The following is a 13,540-nucleotide window of genomic DNA, read 5'->3' as shown; positions in this document are numbered from 1 at the left end:
CTAACCTGTGGTGTTACTCTTCTTTAAGTTCACAAATCTTTCCTTATCAACCCTCTGATTACACTTCATTTGAAGAACTGCCAAACGTTTTATAACATTTTAGGCCAATATTAGCTTATATGAAGACATGATTGTATTATTCCACTTGTGGGTGCTGACAAGAACTTGCAAGACATGATATAGTTGAGCCGGTTCAGACATAGACACACAGGGTTCCCACTCTTTTCTACAGGGCATTTTCTGAGATAGTTTAGCTGCTACAACAGGAGCACATCGTGCCAGTACACCAAAATGTTCCCTTCTGTGGAAGTCTAAGTCAAATACTGTTCATTTAGCAGCTGTTTGACCTCCTTATGGTTCAGCTGGCATTTATAGCTTTAACCATGCTACCTCATTCATTACTGAGTGTACAAAAAACTGCTTTGACATTTGAAACCAGAGCTGAATCATAAAACTACATGGTGGAGTTTATGGTGCCTGTTTGGCTTACTTAAAAGAGCAGGCACCAATTACCTAAGGGCTATGGTCTTCAATGCACTGGTTCTAGGATTGGTCTCTGTGCTGTTTGGTGCAGCTCTTTCTCCTTTTATCTCTCCCCATGTTTCTTTTCGTTCTTCAGCTGTCCTATCTAATAAAGGCAAAAAGCCCAAAAACATAATACTTAAGTTTATAATTAACTATGTTTTCTGAGGTCATTTGTGATGTATTTTTATGGTTAAAACATGAACAAGCATTTGCCACACATGACAAAAACCTATGAGCACATCACAGCATGTGGCACAGTCGTAGTATAATCTTAATTATCTTGTTTTCATGATCCTTGAAAGCCAAAAATCCTAATGAAGTTGAGCACATTCTGGTCCTGCTTGGGTTTCCTCCCTGTTAAAAGGCAGTTTTCCCTTGCCACTATAACTATGATAAATGTTGCATAGTGCTGTTCTCATGGTGGATTAATGTTGGGTCTTCATAAATAATATAACAGAGCATAGTCTAGACCTGCCATCTTTGTAAAGTGTCTTGAGATAACATTGGAGCTATACAAATAAAGACTGATTGATTGCCATGTTCTACTAGCTACACATAAACTTGTTAATGACCCAAACATGCTAACTGATGTAACATGGATCCACTTTAAAACAAGGTGAAGAAAAGAATGAAGTCAGTCTATACACCTAATAAAACTAGGGCAAGCAGCCAGCAGTGACTTAAATGTTTGCATTTGAAATGTCTTACATAATTGGAAGTCTTGACCATCACAGTTGTAACATTACCTCAGTTTCATCCAGCCTGCCAGTGCTCCTACATGTCTTGGGGATGTTTTTTGATATGACCATTTACAATATTAAGCCCTCACAGATGGCAGCATCAACTGTTTTGGAGCGGCAAAATAAGGCAAATGTTAAATGACTTCCCAGGATAGGGTGCAGATGGCCTAGCAGTTACGTTGTGCTCCATATACTCAAGCCACTCGGGTTCAAATCTGGTCTGTGGCTCCTTTCCCACAACTCATCCCCCATTCCCTCGTCCTTGTTGCTGACTTTATCCACTTTCCTTTATAAATACAGACAATCCCAAAAAATATAGCTTTAAAAAGAAACAAATGTCAAGGATAGCACAAGATATTTCAGGACATTTGCTTCATCCCTTATTTTCCATGACTGGAAAATTGGTCAACTTTTTTCCAAGATGCACTGAACCCTGAAACATTATTAAATCATTATTTTTAAACGGCATATCAAAGAGATCCTCGTCAAAATGTGCATTATAAAAACAATACTGGCCAAAGAGTCATGTATATGAATAGCCATACACATGTTCAAACCAATGTGAATGTTTTGCCTCAAGCCATTAATTAAATAAAGGGCAGAATTTGATTTTTAATTAACTCCTAAACAGGCTGCCTGTCTGTCACACCTAAAATTATGTTATTAGTTCTGATTGGTCTAAATTTACAATATACCATTAAGAAAAAGTGAACTGTGGAGTCTACATTGAAAATACTAATTTCATTAGAAGTAACATTGCAGCCAAATCACCTTGCTTTTTCTCTCTCAAACATTCCTTTTTCCCTTAAATTAAAAAAATGGATGGTTAAATATAGCATAAAATACAGTGCCTATAACAAGTATTCACCTCATTGGATGTTTTACCTTTTTATTCCTTTTATAAATCAGTCATGGTCAACATTATTTGGCTTTTTTGACAAACAAACCCCTCAAAAACTCTTAAATGTCAAAGTGAAAACAGTTTTCTACAAAGTAATGTCAAATGAAAAATATGTAATGTGAAAAAAAAAAAGACTGCATAAATATTCCCTGCCTTGAAGTCGGTATTTAGTAGATGTACTCTGGCTGCAGTCACAGCACTCAGTCTCTGTGGATAGGCCTCAATCAGGCTTGCACATCTGGACACTTAAATTTTACTCCTGTCTTCTTTGCAAACTACTCGGGCTCTCTCAGGTTGCACGGTGATCAGGAATGGACAACCAGTTTCAAGTCGAGCCACAAATTGACTTGGCCACTCCAGAACATTCACCTTGTAGTCTTAAAACATTTCTGTGCAGCTTTCACTGTATGCTTCGGGTCATTGTCTTGCTGAAAAAGAAATCTTCTCCCAAGCCATAGTTCTCTGGCAGATTGAATAAGATTGTCCTCCAGGATTTTACTATATTTTGTCGCATTCATTTTACCGTCTACCTTTACAAGCCTTCCAGGGCTGTTCTGAAAAGTATCCCCACAACATGATGCTGCCACCACCGTGCTTCACAGTGGAGACGGTGTGTTTGTGGTGATGTGCAGTGTTCTGTGTTCGCAAAACACTGCACCTTGTCTGATGGCCAAAAAGCACCATTTTGGTCTCATCAGACCAAAGACCTTTCTCCCACATGCCTTTAGGGGAACTCTAGTCGAGATTTTATATGAGCTTTCTTTGATAGTGTCTTTCTCTTTGCCACTCTTCCATAAGGCTTTGACTGGTGAAGACCCAGGCAACAGTTGTTGTACACAGAGGCTCTCTCATCTCAGCGGCTAATGCTTGTAACTCCTTCAGAGTAGACATAGGTGTCTTGGTGGCCTCTCTCACTAGTCTCCTTCTTGCAGATTTCCACATGTGCCATTTCTTGATGATGGACTTAACTGAACTCCAAGGAATGTTCAGTGCCTTGGATATTTTTTGTATACTTCTCAATAACCTTTTCTCTGAGTTGTTTGGAGTGTTCTTTTGTCTTCATGGTGTAATGGTAGCCAGGAATACTGATTAACCAGTGACCAGATTCCTATTTCACTTACTATGAGACCACTAGCACCAATTAGCTAAAACTCTGTTGAATTAGGTCAGTCATTTTATGCATTCACTTATTATACATTTCATTTTCATTTATTATTATTATTTTACTTTTGCTTACTTTTTATAAATCTGTTTTCAATTTGACATTACTAGTTTTTATTTTTGTCAGAAAGCCAGATTTTATTTACCATGACTGATTTATAGCATCAGTAAAAGGACAGAACATCCAAGTGAATAATTTTAATAGGCACTGTAAATAGCAGACATAGTACTAAACTGTTGCCATTAAAAAGCACATAGATGATTCAATATGCTGCAAGATGGGCCTAATCCCCTGTACATCCTACTTACTATAGCATCTTCCATACACTAGGTTTGTTGGAAAACAACTTTTTATCCAAAGTATATGTAAAAATTATTCCACATAAGCTCATATTAACAGACGGGGACACAATGCTTGATTGCTTTGTCAAACGTCAATCAAACTGCAGCGCTAGAATGCCTCTGTCAATTAAACGTCACAAGGAGAAAGGAAAATGTTCCCCCATAGCTGTAATAGCTGTTTTTTCCCCTTCTGGGACAATTAGTTTTAATCCTCTGCAGCACTGAGTGACTTTTACATTTCCCATGTACATTATTGTATTGTAGGGGAAACTGTCCATCAAGACCACAGTGAAAAACATCTTTCCAGTTTGTATACTGCTTGTTTTGTGTACTGTATTGAGTCACTTTTCCTACACTACATTTTAAACTGAAGATTTTGTTCGATTACTTTTTGTCTTTGTGTGTAATTTGCAGAGGCCAAATGACTGGGACTATGCAGAGTGTGTCATGATGTGTGCACCTGTCTGAAATAGTCCTCAAGAAATGAAACAAAGAAAGAATAAATAAAGACTGGATTCTTGCCAAGATTTTGGGCAATGTTTAGATCTAATTTGACTTTATTTGAAGATGATAGAAATTGGCTTTTAATGATGCTAGAGGAAGGGCAGTGTAAACAGTTGGCACAAAGTTAAAAGGGAAAACTGGTAACTAGAAGTGACAAGACTTGTGTAAAAAAAATCAACAGATGCCCCACATACTCACTAAGGAAATGCTCACCCACTCTTTGTGCCTCCTGACCTCCTCCTAATATCTTGGGTAGAGCACCCGCTGAGTCTGCCCATCAGCCTTACTTTCGTCCAGCCACTTTCCACACTGGAAGATGGTTGTCACTGAGTTGGCAGTGTTGGTCACCTCCACACACTCTAAAAACCACCCACAGTTTGAGCCCTTATTGTCGTGCTCCACTTTGACCCTCAGCAGCTCCCCAAGGTCCAGCATCTCCAGGATGAAGCGGTCAGTTCGCCCTCGCTCAAAAAGGTTACGGAATTTCTGATGTAGATGACGCTTGCCTGAGTCACCGTTGACGCCGTAGATGGTGATGAATACTCTGGAGTCCGTGCCGCCGCCTTTCACATCCCCTGTGATAATGATGATCTCATATTTGACGGGGACAAGGTTGCGCACTTTACTTGCGAAGCTCTCGACGGACTTGTAGCACTCAAATGTCAGGAACTGGTCCTTTTTGGCTGCCAGGAGGATTTTTGCGTCACAGTGGAAGAAATACCTAAACATGAAGGAAGGGGTTTGGATTCACATCAACACCGTCAATGTGACATTTTACGTAACATTATGTAGGATGTATGAGGCTCCACTCACTTGTTTCCCAGCTCCATTTCTGTCACTACCACCTCCATGACGTGCCAGAAAGCCTCATTCTTCACCTTCTTCCCGTCTTTTGTCACATGGCCGAGGCAGATGCCGGCAATCTCCCCCACGTGCTTTGAGGAGAACTCAAACGTGTCGGTGGCACCGCTGTGAATGGAAAAAAAAAAAAAAAAAACGTCACAACCACGGGCAGAATCTGAGGTTCTGAACAGTTAAATTGACTGGTCTGTACAGGGAGTTTTTCTTCTGTGTGTCTCATAGGATTAGCTCTCCTGAGAGAAGAGACTCAGTGAACAGAGAGTGAAGCTATGAGATAAAAGAAGAAAAACAAAGCATGTGAAAGAGGGTAGATTATGTAAGGCCACATAAGAGGAATTTATTGTGGACTCTCTTTAAAGACGCACCTTAAAAACTTCTTTTTCTTGTTCTCCAGAACTAACTCTTTGGAGCGAGATTTCCTGCCTTCTAAAACGATCCAGGCGTTTTCTGTGGTGGAGGCATCTTCGGTGTTTGCGGTTGTTATGGCAATTTCATATTCTGTAGCAATGCAGAGAGACAGATGTTATCATTTCTCCCTCATAAATAAATGACCTTAATCAGCTTCAAATCCTTTGTGTTTGACTGTTAAAGACTTGTGATATTGCACGCAGACTTCCAGTATCACTAACTGGTTTTGTCACTGAGGTCTATGGAGTCGTTGTTGGCACATGCCAGCTCCCTCATGATCTGTCCGTCATCTTCACTTTTAGCCAGCCAGCGGTCGCAGGGGAACCTGAAGGTCTGATCCATGGTCTCATCTCTCACATCAATGTACTCCAGATGCCAACCAGGAGCAGGGCCTGTTTACAGCAGGATAAACAAAACCTATCACGGTTCCATCCAAAATTATTTAATGTTTTCTTATATCAATGAGGTGCATTCCTCTGCAGGTACTGTACAAGCCCCCCCTTTATCCTTCCTGGAAAGACTGACCCAAGAAGATTAAATCAGCGGAATCTCTTTCTCTATAAGAATATAATTCTATTGTCTAGCCTGTCCGAATTTGACTTGTGTTTAAAGTTGTATTTGAAATGTTTTTTCAAACTGTTTCAAAGGTAAAATATATAGAAATTTGCCAAAATGTGTGAATTAATGAAAAGAGGACTAAATGCATGCACAGAGGTCACTGTGGCTTCAGACAACACAAATATATAGGTGCATCTCAAAGAGTTAGAATATCAAGAAAAAGCTCATATATTCTCCTGTAATTTACTTTTACAAGTTAAACTTTTATACATTCTACATTAATCTTGTACAAAGTTAAATATTTAGACTTTTTTGTTTGAATGTTGTGGGTAACAGCTTACAGCTCACAAAAATTAAAAATCCACTATAATACAATATTGTGGAAAAGTCTGATTTGCAAGGGTCTCTGGGGTGGTCATTCTTGAATTCTGGTTGGTAAACACAATTGCAATCATTGTAGGGACTGCTGACTTGAATACTGTCTAGAGCATGGGTGTCAAACTCAATCACAGCCGGGACAAGATTTTGGGTTTAGGTCAACCTGAGAGCCTAAAAGGGTCAACATTTAACCATAACTGTCAACCTCATTTTCACTAGTAATGAAATATATATAAAAAACAAAAAAAACAAAAAAAAAAAAAAACAGCGCTGATGGTAAATCATTTGGAAATTTAAAAAAAGCAAAATGACAAGTTTGAAGGCTCAAATCTGAGATAAAAATTCCAAAAGATCAGAACACGATATTAAAAATTTAAAATAATGTTTTTAAAGAGCAAATATATGAGGAGAAAGTTGAAATCAAATGTTTGGAAGGTCAAAATATAAGATACAATATAAAATCATGAGTTAAAAGCCAAAATATGACTTAGATTTTAAATTGTGAGTCTAATATGTCAAAATATGGGATTAAAAAGGCAGAATTAAGAGTTGAAAATGTCAAAATATGAGCTAGAATTCAAAATGATGACTTAAGTTAAAATATAACTTAAATTCAAAATTGTGAGTTTAGAAGGTCAAAATCTGATATAAAAAGTAAAAATAATTCATATAAAATTCAAAATATGAGAAAAAAGTAAAATGATGATTTTAAAGTCAAAATATGGGATTAAAAAGTCAAAATTAGGAGTTGAAAATGTCGAAATATGAGCTAGAATTCAAAATGATGACATAAAAAGTTAAAAATATGACAAATTTAAAATTGGGAGACTTAAAGGTCAGAATATAACATAATAAGTAAAAATAATTAATGTAAAATCTTAAAATATGAGAGAAAAATTAAAATGATGAGTTTAAAAGTCAAAATATGGATTAAAAAGCCAAAATTAGGAGTTAAAAATTTCAAAATGTGAGCTAGAATTCAAAATGATGACTTAAAAAGTTAAAAATATGACTTAAATTTAAAATTAGGAGTCTAAAAGGTCAAAATATGATATAAAAAAGTAAAAACAAGTAATTTAAAATCTCAAAATATGAGAAAAAAATTTGAAATCATTAGTTTAAAAGTCAAAATATGGGAATAAAAAGCAGAAGTAAGGAGTGTAAAAGGTCAAAATCTGACTTAAAATTAAAATTGGGAATGTAAAAGATAAAAATGTGATATACATAAAGTCAAAATTATGAGTTGAAAATGTCAAAGTATGAAATGAAAACTCAAAACCATGAGTTTGAGATGCAAAATTGAAAATATGAAATAAAACACAAACTTTCTTTCCCCACATTCCGGACTTTTTATGATTTTTTTCTTTCTGTTTTATTTTTCAGATTTTTATGGTTTAACAAGGATATTTAAAATAATCAAGTTCAAGTTTACACTTTTATACTGGAGGAAATCTGCAGACCTCATACTGGTGGGCCAGTAATAATACAAATATGATATGATCTTGTGGGCTAGATACTATTGTTCCACGGGCCAGATTTGGCCCCTGGGCCTTGAGTTTGACACCCCTGGTCTAGAGGACAACCATTGAGACCCTTCACAAGGAGGGTAAGCCACAGAAGGTCACTGCTGAAAGGGCAGGCTGTTCTCAGAGGCTAATTCAAAGCTAATAAATGAAAATGGTTGACCTGACGGGGAAGGTGTGGTTAAAAAAGTGCACAAACAACAGGGATCAGCTCAGCATGCGGAGGATTGCCAAACAAAGCAGATTCGAAGAACTTAGGAGAATTTTCACAAGGAGAGGACTGAAGCTGGAGTCAGTGGATCATTGTTATCAGAACTGCATGTTCCTTTCAGAGCATTTTGTTGATTTTGAAGTGTTCTACAGATACAGGCTATTATCATCATTATTATTAGTAGTAGTAGTAGTATATGATTACAAGTTAAATCTATAACTGTTTCAGTGAACAGAAATTAGTTGTTTAACAACATTGCTGAAAAGGACTTTTATAGCAGGTTTTATATTGCCTAAATGAGCTTGATAAACTCTGAACATTTTACCTAGAGGCTGCTGTAACCAGCTCCGTATCTACAGTACAGACATTAAAGAGGTTTTGATGTTTGCCTCTTTGAAAACACAGCAAAAAGTGTTTTCACTAAAATCATGAAATATTCTTCTGATGATAAAACAGATAGTATTCTAGGAATGAAATATTTAGTAATCATTGATTAAAAACCCTCATTAAAAACAAGTGGAGAAAAAATCTTTAGGACAGGATTTAATAAAAAAGGCAGCAGCAAAATTATCAATGAAAGCATTGTCTATTTTCATAATATTTTTGATTTTTTTTATAGTCTCAGACAAAAACAGCCTTAAACCCACCAATCGCTCAAACCAAGAAACCTTAAAACCCTAAAACAAAAGCAAAATTCTCTCCACAGCTGCATCACATAATCAAAATCACATTGATTCTGTGTTTTTTGAGAATGTTATTATCTACCTGTTTGACGTCCTCACCTTTGTTATCATGCCACACTCGGATCTTAGATAGCTCGCCCAGACTGAGCAAATCAGGGAATCTGAACACATCTTTCATTTTACGCTCAAACTTGTTCCTGTTGGTGCTCTCCTTCAGAGGCAGCATCCCTGTGTCTCCGAATTCCCCGAACACAATCATGAACACGTTGGCATCAGTGCCAGCACCTGCACACCAGAGGAGTTTAGCAGTAGACCTGTAGGTATACCTAATAATGCTGCATCAGTGCTACTATGACACACAGTAGAATTTATAGAAAAAAAATCACTGAAGTCTTGACACCCACCTGCGACATCACTGGTCTGGACCTGAATAGTGTAGGTTGTTTTCTCCACCATCTCCTCATCATCCACCACAGCAGCCAGCTCACACACCTTCGTCCTTTTAGGTCCTTTTGTTTTTGACAGCCAGTTCTCGTACGTAAACACATACACCTCCTCTGTGTTCAGGTTCCTCATCAGGATCTGAGAGCATTTAAAAGAAATTTACTGAACTGCCCAGTCTGTTTCATAAACTGTTCTGACCAATCAGCATCATTAGAGGAGAACAATGCAGTAACTACAGGTGAGGGTTTAGGTGTACTGATAGCCGATAGTAATGGCTGCCAGTGTGGCAAGGAGCTTGCGTGTAGCTGTAGTATAGAGTAGAGTTGGACCATGTTTCAGTACAAAATAAAGAGTAAAGAACTGAACTAAAAGCTTTCCATGATGACAAAGATGTATCGCTCCTCTGCTGACCTGCTTTGGCACGAGTTTGTAATAGTTACAGGTGGAGGGACTAGTTTTAGTGTGAGTGGTTTTATACAATGGTTGCAAATGGAGTGATCAGCTCAGATGTGGCCACAGCGACAGTTTTGTCAGAACAGGACCACATTTTACTGCTCTAATTTGCAGCATGTCTGTGTGTGTATCTATGACAATTTGCACTCCACACTGTTGCTCCAATTGTCCTTAAAACCTCTCAGAAGGTTTCTTGGGTGCACTGGTTCAAAACAGGTGCCATTGCAAAATCATAAATATTTACAGATTTTCACTAAAATGTTGCACAGAGATATTAATTGTGGACTTCCCCTTTTTCTTCTTCTTCTTCTTCTCTGAGGTAATGACGTTTCGCAACCTATTGTAAGGTGCATATCACCACTTACTATGGAGTGTGCAACCTTAGGGTGACGTACACTTCAAGGGAGTCGACTGATTATGCTCTGATGTACATAACCAAAGTATTGTTCTAGCCCTGCCGTTTCAAACATCAAAGTAAACTCCACTAAAACTCTGTTCAACTCCTGTCGTGTCTACTTTCAAAGGGTTTGGGTTTTTCCCATCTGAAGTTACCATTGCCTACAATCATTTTACTCTTAACACTTCATCTACTGCACATCCTTGGCTGGGCTAACCTCTAGTTGCTCCATTAAAACAAGAACAAGGAGCTACACTGACCAAAAACCTAAGGAATATTTTGAAAAAATAATCATTTGCAACCAGCCTTGAAATGTTTTATTTGCTGCAAACACTGACTTTATGTTGGCCACACATCTATTTGTCTGTGATTCATTCTCAATCATCTTCTGAATGGGGAATGGCAAAAAAAGAACCAGTGAAATATTGCAAATCATAATATATTTCTACTTTCATGCTTTAACATTTGCATATATATACGTATATTTGACTAACTGGTGACCAGTCCACGGTGTTCCCCACCTCTTGCCCAATAGCAGCTGGGATTGGCTTAAGCCAAACGCGACCCTAAACAGGATAAGTGGTGTAGATAGATGGTGGACATTACAGCCTCTCTTGTAAAAGGGATTCAAAGAAAGTTAACAGGTGGAGTCTTTACATTACCCTGTCGAGAAACCAGTCAGGCCGGCTTCCAGAGCCGTCAATCCGAACTCTGATCTTCTTCAAAGGAGCAATGTCATCTATCTCCAGACTGAACGTATCTTCTTGACCTCTTTCAAACCTGCAGGAAAAAATGTAAAGTCTACTATACAGACATCTTTGCATTTTAAAATAATCTCATGCTCAAAGTTGGACAACAAAGATGCCACTCTAATGTCTGAACAAAGAAAACAAGATATTTTGCAACACCAATAAAGAGTAAACCTTGGTTCAGCTCTTGCTTTAGTCTCTCCAAATACAGAGAGAAATATCACAACATATCTGTCTCTTATAGCCTGTTCTATGATGTACTATGCTCACCAGCTTGCCTTATCTATCTGCTGCTCCTGAAGAGGCTCATTACTACATTTTGCACGTTTTCTGAGCTACTGTTATAGTAGTTTAACTATAGCCACTGTGAGTCTGAGCATGCAGGCTAATGAGTGTCTTTTCCACAGTTCCATCAATAAAGAGTGATTGGTACACTCAGGGGTAACTGGAGGACTGACCTGTCCTCGTTTTTTGGCAGCAGTATTTCCTCTGTGCTCCCGTTGGCTCCAAACACGGTGAGGAAAATGTTGGTATCAGTGCCTGCATACTGAGTATCACCTGTGACTACTGTTGCAGAATAAATAACCTAAAAACATGGCAGAAAGCAGAGTAGCAGCATTAAACAAATTCTGTTTTTAATTCAACATCAATGTCTTCCATGGTTTAAGATTTCTGTTGCTGTGACTCACTTTGCGGATAATGTTGATGGTGCTGGAGTCCAGCACATTGAACAGCCTGGCAGTCAGACCATCTCCTCTGTCTTTAGCCAGCCAGCACTTACATGGAAAGATGTACTTGATACCTTTGGTTGGCACGGCAACCGACAGCTCATCCACCAACCAGCAGCTCTCTGGTGTGACACCGTTATGGCCAAGCTGAGGAGGAGACGCAGAGAGGAAAAGACAGAGAGAGGGGGAGGCAGAGCTGGGAATTTATATATCATTTGATTTTGTTTGATGTAGGTACAAGAAGGCAGAGCTAGAATTAATTATTGCTGAGCTAGAATGGTTTTATTTAAATTTTTAACAACAGTGCATCTGAGGAGGCAGTTTCACAGATTTAGAAACACAGACAGTCCTCGATTCTCACTTCCACCCTCTTGATCTCTCCTACGTCAGTTCCATAGCACACAAAGTGCTCCATACTGCCAGCTGTGAACGCTCTCTTCCCCTCTGGCAGGTCCAGCCACAGCCGGTCTGTCTCCACGTCATTAGGGCCAATGATGATGACATAGACTCTGGCTGATGTGATAGCATCACGGTCAATCCCAGTAGATACGGTGAAGTGATATGGGATTACTGAAAAAGCAAGATGTGAAAGAGAAAGAATTTTATTAATGTAAAAAATAATAGTTTGACACCTTGGGAAATGAGTGTATTCCGTTTTTGGAGGAGAGTTCAATTAGAAGCTTGATGCAAGATTTATTTAGCTTAGCATAAAGATTAGAAAAAACAACAACTACGTCTGAAGGATTGAAAAAGCAACTACGTTTTTAACAAGTTAATTCAAAATACAGAAGTTCTGTCATATGAGATTTCCAGACTCTAAAAGCACCAAGATTCAGCCAAGAAATAGTGCTTGTTATATAATAGACATTATTCTTTGCAAAAACACAACTTGTTTTAACACATCTCTCTTTTGATTACACAAATAATATAAAATGTGTTAAATATGGAGCTTTTAAGATGTTTGTAGGTGGTTTTCTTATTCTGAGTAGCTGTTTTTCATTCCCAGTATGTTAGCTAACTGATCTGTCCTGCAATGAACATGAAGTTGAATTCAGTCAGTGCACATGTAAAGCTCTTCTTCTGGTATGCTTTGAAGCATTTCATTTCATACCATCATTATACAGAAAGCTGTGAACTAAGGCATCATATAAAGAGGCTCTCTTATACAGTGCATTTGGAAAGTATTCAGACCCCTTCACTTTTTTCAGTTTTGTTATGTTGCAACCTGATGCAACCAGTTTGTTATCACATGGAGTTTTTTTTTTTTTTGCAAATTTCAAACAGGCTTTCATGTGTTGTACAATGAGGAGAAGCTTTCATCTAGCCACTCTGCCATAAAGCCCAGATCAGTGGAGGGCTGCAGTGATGGTTATCCATCTGGAACTTTTTCCCACCTTAGTCCCATCTCAGGACCTCTGGAGCAGTCAGAGTGACCATTGGTTTCTTGGTCACCTCTCTTATTGAGGTCACCCCTGACTGCTCAGTCTTACCGGGGATCCAGGTCTTGGAAGAATCCTGGTTGTGCCAAACTTCTTCCATTAGAGAACTATGGAGGCCACTGTGCTCTTGGGAGGTTTCAGTGCAAAAGAATATTTTTGTAGCCTTCCCCAGATCATTATTTTTTAGATACCAACAGGGGCTCAAACCACTGCTCCAGACTCAGAGCATGCTTATTGATGCAAAAAACTAAAATGATTGGATCTCAGAGAAAGAGAGCTTTATTTACAATAATTTATATTGATTTAAATAGGCTGCCTAACTGCATTTATACAGACAACTTTTTATTTGACTGTCATGAAACATGGTTACATAAAGTTCTTGTTTGAGCAGACTGAGGAGAGTTTGTCCCAAATCTGACTGCTATATCCAAGCCCTTCACCTTAATGAAGGGTACTTCACTCAGCTGTGGGTGTGACATGAAATGGAGTTCACTTCATGCTTGAGAGAGAGTGTGGAGGGGTTAGTTTCAGGAAG

At 38.2% G+C, this 13,540-nt stretch overlaps 1 protein-coding gene across 3 annotated transcripts in view; it reads right to left on the bottom strand.

The window, feature by feature from the left end:
* Positions 1–4,208: 4,208 nt before the first annotated feature.
* loxhd1b (lipoxygenase homology PLAT domains 1b) overlaps positions 4,209–13,540 on the bottom strand; it is a 48,067-nt gene continuing 38,735 nt past the window's right edge. For all 3 annotated transcript variants that reach the window (XM_041788393.1, XM_041788395.1, XM_041788394.1), the window contains 10 exons: positions 11,928–12,136; positions 11,528–11,713; positions 11,297–11,424; positions 10,752–10,869; positions 9,200–9,377; positions 8,895–9,080; positions 5,664–5,834; positions 5,400–5,532; positions 4,987–5,142; positions 4,209–4,894 (listed from right to left, as the gene is read on the bottom strand). In XM_041788393.1, the coding sequence (XP_041644327.1) occupies positions 4,414–4,894; positions 4,987–5,142; positions 5,400–5,532; positions 5,664–5,834; positions 8,895–9,080; positions 9,200–9,377; positions 10,752–10,869; positions 11,297–11,424; positions 11,528–11,713; positions 11,928–12,136 (1,946 nt within the window). In that variant the 3' untranslated portion in view covers positions 4,209–4,413. The remainder of the gene's footprint in view (positions 4,895–4,986; positions 5,143–5,399; positions 5,533–5,663; positions 5,835–8,894; positions 9,081–9,199; positions 9,378–10,751; positions 10,870–11,296; positions 11,425–11,527; positions 11,714–11,927; positions 12,137–13,540) is intronic.

The sequence above is a fragment of the Cheilinus undulatus genome, linkage group 5 (genome assembly GCF_018320785.1).
Source record: "Cheilinus undulatus linkage group 5, ASM1832078v1, whole genome shotgun sequence".
Lineage (NCBI taxonomy): Eukaryota > Metazoa > Chordata > Actinopteri > Labriformes > Labridae > Cheilinus > Cheilinus undulatus.
The sequence above is the reverse complement of the archived record's forward strand: the minus strand, read 5'-3'. Positions and strand labels throughout refer to the sequence as shown.